Genomic DNA, 9790 nt, shown 5'->3' with positions numbered 1-9790 from the left:
GGCTGATGTCCAGATTGGGTAACTCACACTCCCTACAGCAGTGGAAATACTTACAAAGAATTGTAGAACTAAAAGGTCACTCAGTGTGTCCAAAGCCAACTGGAAGAGTCAGCTGGCAGAATTCAGGGAAAGCTGCAGCAAGCCGGAGCTCAGTATTGTTCCTACGAAAGCGGTTTTGCGGGCTTGCGTTGTCAGAGAGCTATTTTTTCCTTGACAGGCTGCACTTCTGTTTCTGAGCTGCAGAAATATTTTTACTGAGTGAAAATGAGAGAAGCCAGCACAGAATCCAGTTTCTTACTCAAGAGGAGCAGATGGCGAGTACTTCCAAAACAATCTCTCGTCATTCCCAGTCTCTATTTAAGCCTTGACAGGCACTAAAGTACTTTACATATTCCACTGTTGTTTTTTAATGCTTACTGTATGGTTTGCTTTTTTTAGTTTAAGAAAGAACGAAAGACATAATAAAAAGGTTTAAAGGTTTGAAATGGCAATGCACCCAGTGTAATTCCACCTCCCGCTCCCCGCTTTGAACAGTAAGTTTCTATGCATGAACTGCTTTTGAAAATGCTTGGTTTCAAAAGCAGCCTGCCACGTGGCATGGTGTGTGTGTGTGTGTGTGTGTGTGTGTGTGTGTGTGAGAGAGAGAGAGAGTAGAAAGCTCCTGTCAAGAAGCTCAAGCCCAAACAATCCCCTTTGAGTGGATGCAGAACCAACTGTGTCGTTCTTCAGACCCCAGTGGAAATAAGCCAGCCGAAGACTCACGGAAGGGTCTGCTGCAATGCAGACACAGGAAGGGCACATTACACAGAGATGGCAAAGCAGTAGGGCTGCTTCACAAGGCGGGGCGGGGGGGCACAGGCATGCACTTGTGTGCGCTCCAATGCACAGCTCTGCACCCGCTCCAAGCACAGAGCTCGCGGAAGGGACCTTCTGGCGGCTCCGTGACAGTCTGTATTTGCTCACAGTGATGCTGGTGCGGCCCATCCCAGGCCCACACACTAGGAGCGGGCAAGACAACTCCATCTTCAAGTCTCAAGGAATTCAAATTAACTTTAGAGGCTGCAGGTCCCCTGCTGAATGCACAACAATACATGGTTTCAGAATGTTTTATTTTTCTGCATAGCAGAATTTCACAAAGTAAAAATGAGGGGGGCATCACACACACACACACACTCATGCGCGCGCTAGCCTGAGATCCCCACTAAACTTGGATCAGAAATAAACAAGCAATGCAACAAGTCCAATTTATTTTCTTGGCCCCCACTTTGGGGAGCTCTTTCCACTGGCGGCAGGTTGCTTGTTCAACGGCTGGTCACCGCAGCTTTGTTGGCGAATTTGTATCAGTCAAACTTGCAGTCCACACGGTGCTCCAGAAACTGACCTTGTATTGAGTACATTTTATGCGCAGGTGCCGATTCTCTTCCTCCACAGAAATTGGAGAGACGACCCTGTTGAAGGAGCCTCTCCAGGCAGCCCCAGAGGGAAAAGCACCGAGTCCCGACCGTGGCTCCTCTTCTAAGAGCTCTGGGCTTCTGCTGCTTCTTGAGCAGTCCTCCTCAAATTTCCTTTCACTTTGACGAATTCCGGCGCGTTCTCCTGCTCTTCCTGGAACTTCTGTTTTTCAAGTTCAAGCTTCAAACAAAATTCAGAATTTTCAGAAAAAAAAGGAAGAGACAAGAAATAGCATCAAAACCACCAAGGACGTCAGAGCAGTGCTTCTCAGAACATCGTAAGCACCAGCAGTGAAAGGAATCCAACTCACTGCTTTGGTGGTAGCACACAAAAAAGTGAGAAATAACCCACAATAGTCCTTGGTCGCCCCCTTTCCTGCATCCCAACTGTAACAGTTTCTCCTCTTGCCATCTGCCCTGCTTTTCAGTGATGTTCTCTTGCCCCTCAAACAGGGCTTTTTTTCAGCAGGAACACAGTGGAACGGAGTTCCGGAACCTCTTGAAAATGGTCACATGGCTGGTGGCCCCGCCCCCTGATCTCCAGACAGAGGGGAGTTGAGATTGCCCTACGCGCCGCTGAGCGGCGCAGAGGGCAATCTCAACTCCCCTCTGTCTGGAGATCAGGGGGCGGGGCCACCAGCCATGTGACCATTTTCTCCGAGGGCAACCCACTGAGTTCCACCACCTCTTTCCCCAGAAAAAAAGCCCTGGTGGTACATATTATGTCACCGTAAGGTTTGTCCCTCCCCCTTACCTGTTCCAGTTTCTGCTGCCGTTTAAGTAGCTCTATTTCCAAATCCGATTTCTTCTTTTGAGCCTCCTCCTCTTTCTGTTGTTTGATCACTTGGTCTCGTTTCCGTCTTTCCATCACCTTTTGCAGCTCTGGTTTATTCTGAGGAGCAAGACCCCTTGCAAGAGAAACAAGCAACAAAAAAAAAAAAAAGAGAGTTCACATTCAGCTATTTCTCCTCCAAAATACAAGAGGAGTTCATTGTTCCTGCATATCATTATCATGCAACTATTCTGAGCAAAAAGCATTGGCTCTGAATTTGCTTCTTCTGCATGAGAGGGAATGAGGAATGCCTTTTCCAAGATGGCGGCCGCCACAAGAGGTTTTTCAAGGAGCTGCATTAATGTTGTTTATTAAAACTTCTGTTTGATTAAGGGGGGATTGGTGAACATTTTTTTTAAAAATCAAGCACAAGGATTTCAGAATAGATTCATCTGATTGGCCAAGTAAACCCCTGTAGCACAACAGGTCTAGTCACCTTTTTAGTACTTCATCTGAGGCCCAAACTACACATTATGGCAACCACGGGTTGTTCCCATGGTCACCACTGCCATTTCAGAGGTGAACTTGGCCCATTTAAAAATGCTGCAAGGGCCCAATCCTGATCAGGTCCTGAGCACAGCAGTACCAGACAATCTTGTCCCACACTGCACCTTTCCAAGGGATGAAAGTCCCCCGTGGTTGTTTCAGCACTGAAAAGGCACCAGGGGCACACCTGCAGACATCACAATGTCTATTTTGTTCTTGAATCCCATGAGAAGAGTTTCATGTCTGGAATATAAATGATCACAAGGTAATTCCTCACCAAAGGCATTCTGAAGCTTACAAATGAATTTAGAAAGCTCTGACTGCCGTCGTGCCCAAGTGAAACCGTAATGTCCTCTACAGTTTCCTCTCAGTTTGATTCAAGAGAGTTTAACTGCTCTCCACACAACTCAAGAGTTGGGTCTACAGAAGGTCTTCAATATATTGTATTGGGTTAAATACATTCAGGAAACATTCCATGTCTTTTTTTTTTACTCATTCAGTGGAAAAATAAGACAACTGAGAATGAAGCTGGTGAAGCACCCAGACACACTTCCTCGTTCAAGTTTTCCGGCGTGACTCATCCCAACCAGTGGCATTGCTAAAATTCTGCACAGACAAGCTCCGTTTTGCGGCAGCTCCGCGCAACATAGGGCGATAGTCTGGCCACACTTCACCCCAGTTTGACAGTACAATCTTATGCAGAACGGGTTTAAATGTGCTTACAGTGAAGTAAACTTTATATAGGCTTGGGCTGTGAGCCTGAACTACCCAGCCCTTCTAAGAGGAAAGGAAGAGGGCTTGGTAGAGAAAGGGCTTACTCTTCTTCTCTCAGTCTTGGATGGTCTATGACTACCCAATAAAACATGTTCTGATTCTACAGAAATAATCATTATACACACACAATGTGTTTGGGCACATTGTTGAGTATGGAAACAGTGTGCTATCTGACAGAGACCCGCTCAAACACCCTCTTCAACTTTCTGAAAGTACAGAACAGTGTATAATATTTTAAAGAGTTTTTCTTTAATTCTACTTTAAGCTACAGAAGTGTCTCCACTACCTTCTACGAACTGCATTCCTCAGCCCAACTATCCACTTCCACAATTGCCTAATTTGTCCTCAGAGGCAGATTGCTGTTGGAGACGATATTTTACTAGGAGGCTTTTATATACTATGCAATATTCAGTTTCTGCTATATTACGATAAAATATTGAGCAGTACTAAGAACACTTTCTCACTCGATTCCATACTATATCCCTTGCACCCTGAACATTTATTTATACCTCCACCATGTCTGGCCCATTTTGCAATTGTCATTTGTAATGCTGAAGATCCCATGACACGCTGAACACTTTCTTCTTCAACCGCTGTGACACAGAAATCAGTCATCAAGGAACCAAATCCTCTAAAGCCCTGAAGCTTAATAATGGCATACATTCATTAAAACACACTTTAATAGATGTGTCGTTGTTCTTCAAATGCCAATGGGGTGGTGAGGAAGAACCACAACTCCTCAAAGTATGGAACCCACAGTATGAATTCAGCAAGATAGCTCCAGAACAGCATTTCACAAAATGCTCTACGAAGCCTGTAGACCCTGTAAAATGGGAGCGGGGGGGGGGGGGGGGTCTGTTATCTTGGAAAAGTCATCTGCCATGTGCAAATTCCCCACCAGTTGTTCACTGCTTCTGATGTTCGTCTGCAGCATGCAGTTGGGGAAGAGTTGGGTGCGTTTTCAGGGCATACATTTGCTTCATAAATGGTAATGGTGAGGCTACACAGAACAACTCAGTGAAAGCTCTGCAACGCGCAAGGAAAGCCCACAGCCGCCTCTGGCACTCTTCAGCAGACAAGCCCATGTGGAAAATGGTCTCTGAAGACAGGAAGTTCTATTCTAGCGCTCTAAAATCAGTGCGTTCCAGACAAAAAATTACAGGCAGATTTTAGGTTCGCCATCCATTCCTAAGATGTGTGAATTGTTCACACTGAAGAAGTGTTTTCAGGGTTGTCCTAAATGAGTAGAAAAGTAATGCTGGAGTTGACCCATTTTTCTGACCACACAGAATTGTGCCCCCAAATGACGTTCAAAATCTTTTCTACTTTCAGTTTCAAGCAGGGCTTTTTTTCTGGGGAAAGAGGTGGTGGAACTCAGTGGGTTGCCCTCAGAGAAAATGGTCACATGGGCTGGTGGCCCCGCCCCCTGATCTCCAGACAGAGGGGAGTTGAGATTGCCCTCGGCGGCGCGGAGGGCAATCTCAACTCCCCTCTGCCTGGAGATCAGGGGGCGGGGCCACCAGCCATGTGACCATTTTCAAGAGGTTCCGGAACTCTGTTCCCCCGCGTTCCCCCTGAAAAAAAGCCCTGGTTTCAAGACTGTTTTAAAAAGTTTTATCAGGCAGCTGTTCGGTGCCGGAGAAAGGGGCTCAACCCCAGATTATGGAGCCTTTTCCTGTGGGCTGGCAGAGCTGCCTGCGTTCAAGGTCAGCTGCTGGCCTGGACTCTGCCCTCCACAGTGGCCTCCTCAAGATGGCCGGCAGAGGAAGCCCCCCCCCCAGGCTGGAGGGAGCCAATGAGAGCGGCTGGAATCAGCTGACTGTAGGGTCCAATCAGGCCCAGCCTGGTTGTATAAAGTTGCTGCCTCTAGGCTGGCCAAGATTACCTCTCCACTTCTCATGGGCATTTCTGACTTCTGACCTGTGGACTCGTTGCCTATTACTGGGCTACGTCTTTGGACTGTTCCACCCTGCTTGACTTGCTTCCATCCCAAACTACAGAAAAGGACAGTTGTAATTGCTCGTTTCTTTTTCATAAAGTATTTGCTTCATAGAACAATAAAAAAGCATTATTGTTAGCCAGCCCTGCTCTGAAAACGTGAACATCTGCATCGAAAAAGGAGTTGTAATATGTATGCGTGTGTTTATATAAAATAAAACTGTTTGCAAACAGGCCTCTAATACATACATAAGATTATGGTTGGCCCTTAAAGCCTCTTGGTGTTGCATAAGGCTCCAGTGATGAGATGCAATACATTTTATTTATTTATTAAAAGATTTCTACCCCACATTTTTTCATGACTTAAAATAATAGATTAAAAACATTAATGGTTAAAATCCAAATACAGTCCCTAAAGTATGTAACCTAAAGACCCCGCAGTACGTAACAGTTCTCTTATTGTGCCACTAGGTGGTGCTACTGCGCAATGGCCAGCAAGTGGGACACACAGGTCGCAGCCCTCACGAGAGCATCACCGGCTGCTGGACCCCTGACCAATCTTCAGCATTCAAACCAAAAAAACCTGGAACTGGGATTTCTTGGGCAATTGAATATACTGCCTTAGCCTTTAAAATTAAGAACACTGTCTTGAAACACTGGCACCTAATTTCAGATATCCCTGGCTGTGAGAATTTCCCTACCATAGGTTTTCGTAGAACACGTAATATCAAGGACAATCTTTAGCCATGGCAAGGGATAGCGAAACAGGCTGTTGCTGCTGGCTTTTAACTAGGAAGCGATCTGTGCTCAGTTTCTTGCTGGTGCTTAATGAGTCTTCCCCCTGCAAAAATGTTTGGCTGTGGGCCCCACGTGGATTACAGAGAAGAGAAACATCCATGCGCAGCTTTAGTAGTGAAATTCACTCCACAGTTCTACGCAAACCACAGCCAAGCAGTACAAACTGAAACACTCAGGCTCCATTTCTATGCCTTTGGTGTAATTTTAACATCAGATTCTGTGCGATCCAAGTGGCTAGAATATCTGGCAAGGACCCAGGGCAAACCAGGCCTCAAATCCTCACTCCGCCACAAAGCTAACGGGATGATCTTGGCCCCAGCATCACCACTCAAACCCAACTACTTAGCAGAATTGTGGAGTGGGGAAAATGGGAGAGGGGACAATTCACCTACACAGGCTAGATATCCTGGGTGGGTCATCTCACAGCTAGTTTGGCAGATATTTACAAGATCATCTTCTGTTTATCGCAGAGAAGCAGTTAATTCTCAAATGGCAAGTTTTGCCTGCTGAGAAGCCCAGCCAGACGGACTCTTTCCCAGAGTCTTCTCTCACACTGTGTTGTCTGTTAAGAGGCATGATGGAGGCAGACCTTTGGTCATGTGGGAAACAATCAGTTTTCCACATGAACAGCCATAACTGTAACCCCTCATTAGGTTTCCAGTTGGCCAACAGGGCAACTAGGCCTCAAGTCCACAAGATAAATCTATCTGCAATAGTTTCCTACAATTCCCAGCACAGACACAAGGAAATAAGTATTAGGCACGAGGAAATAAATGGAACCAAATCTCAGCCAAGATCTGGCTTTACCTGCTTTGTTTTTCTCTCTTTTGAAATTTATCTCCCTAGCCTGATTCACATTTTTGCAAGTTCATCCTGAAAAATGAATGTTGGAAATGTCCCCTTTAAACATCAATTAGAGAACTACAAGGAAAGGAGATGCCTGCGCCAGAACTGGGTGGCAGGTTTCTCACTGGGATAGCCATAAGCCACAATTACAGTATTAAAATGAGGACACTGAAGAGATTTAGAGGATACTAGGGTATAGTTATGTACTAGGAAACAAAGTGTGTTCAGATTATTTTAATGGCCTGTAGGTTTTTGCACAGATGTAATTCAGTGATGCCCGAGACTGCTTTAAAATTAAGCAAGGATGAACATGTGAGAATTGTCCCACTAGGTGTTTAATACAATTCCCAGAGAAAGCAGTTGGACTTTGATGTTTAATCCCATTATTTAAAATAGGGCATACCTCATTGCCAGCTTTCACGCACTCAGCTTTATTAAAGCTCAGCTCTGAATAAGATGATGCTATGTTCCAAGAAACCAAACTAAACGTATATAAAAGTGCCGGTTTACATAATCGTAGGGCCAGAAGGGTTTATTTCCTTCATCTGTATCCCCATACAATTTTTTTAATGATTTGATAGAAAATGTCATCCAGATATGCCCTGACCTGGATAGCCCAAGTGAGCCAAGTGAAACGGTGACACTGAGAGCCGAAACAGACATGATGAGATACCTAGGTTCAACTCGTGTTCTCTTACCTCAAGGTTTGTCGGGAACTGTAGTTTGTCGGGAACTGTAACCTTGCAGCTTAAAGTTTAGCATTTGCAGAGCAGCAGGGAGGGAAGTGCAGGCATGGGGCGCTCTCGAGGTGCATTGTGGCATTTTCCCTTCCCTGCTTACAGAGTATCGCTTCATCTCCCCCCACCCCTCACCTGGCCTGGCCCCTGCAGAGTGATGCCTGCCTGCCCCGGGAGAGCCGGGAGGAAAGGCGCCCAGAGCATCTCCCCCCTCGCTCGCCTGGCCCCTGCCCAAAGCCACATGGCCCAGAGCTGCATAGCCCGGCGTGCTCTGCCTTTACCCCGATTGCACGGACCATCGCTCCACCCACCCCTTGCCCAGCCCCTGCAGAGCGACGGCGAGCTATGCAGCTCTGAGCCGCAGGGCTTCAGGTGGGGGCCAGGCGAGCGGAGGGGGGGGCAAGATGCAGCAGTGCTCTGGGCGGCTTTCCTCCTGCTCTCCCCGTGCAGCCTGGCATCGCTCTGTGGGGGCTGGGCGAGGGCATCGCTGCATCTTACCCCTCGCTCGCCTGGCCCCCACCTGAAGCCCCGCGGCTCGGAGTTGCATAAACTTTAAGCTGCAAGGACGCCTACACTTCCTGACAAACCTTGACGTAAGAGAACACGAGTTGAACCTAGGTATCTTGTCACGTCTGTTTCGGCTCTGAGAGATCTCTGTCTTTTGGTGCTACACCTCTGAAGATGCCAGCCACAGTTGCTGGCAAAATGTCAGGAACTACAATGCCAAGACCATGGCTATACAGCCCGGAAAATCCACAGCAACCATTGTTCTCCGGCTGTGAAAGCCTTCGACAATATATCAAGTGAGCCTGATCTCATCAGATCTCAGAAGTTAAGCAGGGTCAGCCTTGGTTAGTTCTTGGATGGGAGACCTCCAAGGCAGATCAGGGTTGCAGAGGCAGGCAATGGCAAACCCCGTTAGGGTTTGCCATAAGTCAGTTATGACTTGAGGGCAGTCTCCACCACACTCCACCACTGCCATCCAGGTAAGTCACTTGAAGGTAGGGTGGAATTCCCTTAGTTTCTCTTTGCCAAATCTCTCCCTGAAATTCAGCAATTTGGAATTTGAGTCAGTTTCAAATCAATTCCTCTTTCATGAAGAGGAAGATTTTATTTAGGTCTCTAAGTGGTAATATATTTATTTAGATATGACAAGCATAAGAACAAAGTGAGCCATTAAACAAGTAAATATGTCTGAACATATCCTTAATGCATCAGACTATTTTTACCCTTTGTATCCTATTATAGTGGACAACAACAGGTAGAAATCCACAGGTGAGGAAATCTACATTAATGAGAAACCAAAAAGAATTCCTCTTTTGAAAGCGAAAAGAGTATAAGAGGAACCAACAGCTATACCTAAAATAGAAAATTTTGGAAAAAGAAATTCAACCCCTCATAAGAACCCTACCTGAAGGAGTTTTAGTTCACCACCACCACCCACAATCCCCGATCGGATATAGGGAAAGGTCAGAGACAGTCTGCCTTCTTTCTCACTTCTTTCTCTTTCGCAGCATAATCGGAAAAGGCCCAAAGCCTGTGTGATGCTAATACAGTACAGAGTTCACATTAAAGCAATTCCACATAAAACCTACTCCGTTTTTTGTGTGACCAGAACTCAAAAGAAAAATTCCTTGCTCATTCATGGCTGAAAATCAAATTTGCCTCTCAGCTGCAGAATTTTACACTCAATTTCTTACCTTTTCTGATTCATGCGGAGTTCCCTGTGAAGGTCTTGATGGTTCCGGGATGATTTCACAGGATTAATTAGTTTCTGAGGTCTAATTAGCTCAGGATTGTCTTCATCTATATAATCCGGTTCAGCCATGATATTGCTTGGAAGGAAGGAAGGCTCTCGGAGCGCCAAATCCTCACTTAAGTTATCTGTAAAAAGAGAAAACAATTTTGCTTCATTAACGTCCGCAAAA

General features: G+C 46.0%; 1 protein-coding gene across 5 annotated transcripts in view; it reads right to left on the bottom strand.

The window, feature by feature from the left end:
• Nucleotides 1-1090: 1090 nt before the first annotated feature.
• The window catches only part of FAM107B (family with sequence similarity 107 member B), a 61671-nt gene continuing 52971 nt past the window's right edge, over nucleotides 1091-9790 (bottom strand). For all 5 annotated transcript variants that reach the window (XM_054988091.1, XM_054988092.1, XM_054988093.1 and 2 more), the window contains exons 2-4: nucleotides 9563-9746; nucleotides 2206-2359; nucleotides 1091-1632 (exon numbers count right to left, since the gene is read on the bottom strand). In XM_054988091.1, the coding sequence (XP_054844066.1) occupies nucleotides 1516-1632; nucleotides 2206-2359; nucleotides 9563-9690 (399 nt within the window). In that variant the 5' untranslated portion in view covers nucleotides 9691-9746 and the 3' untranslated portion in view covers nucleotides 1091-1515. The remainder of the gene's footprint in view (nucleotides 1633-2205; nucleotides 2360-9562; nucleotides 9747-9790) is intronic.

Source organism: Eublepharis macularius, chromosome 9 (genome assembly GCF_028583425.1).
Source record: "Eublepharis macularius isolate TG4126 chromosome 9, MPM_Emac_v1.0, whole genome shotgun sequence".
Taxonomy (NCBI): domain Eukaryota; kingdom Metazoa; phylum Chordata; class Lepidosauria; order Squamata; family Eublepharidae; genus Eublepharis; species Eublepharis macularius.
This window is presented reverse-complemented; position numbering and strand designations above follow the sequence as displayed.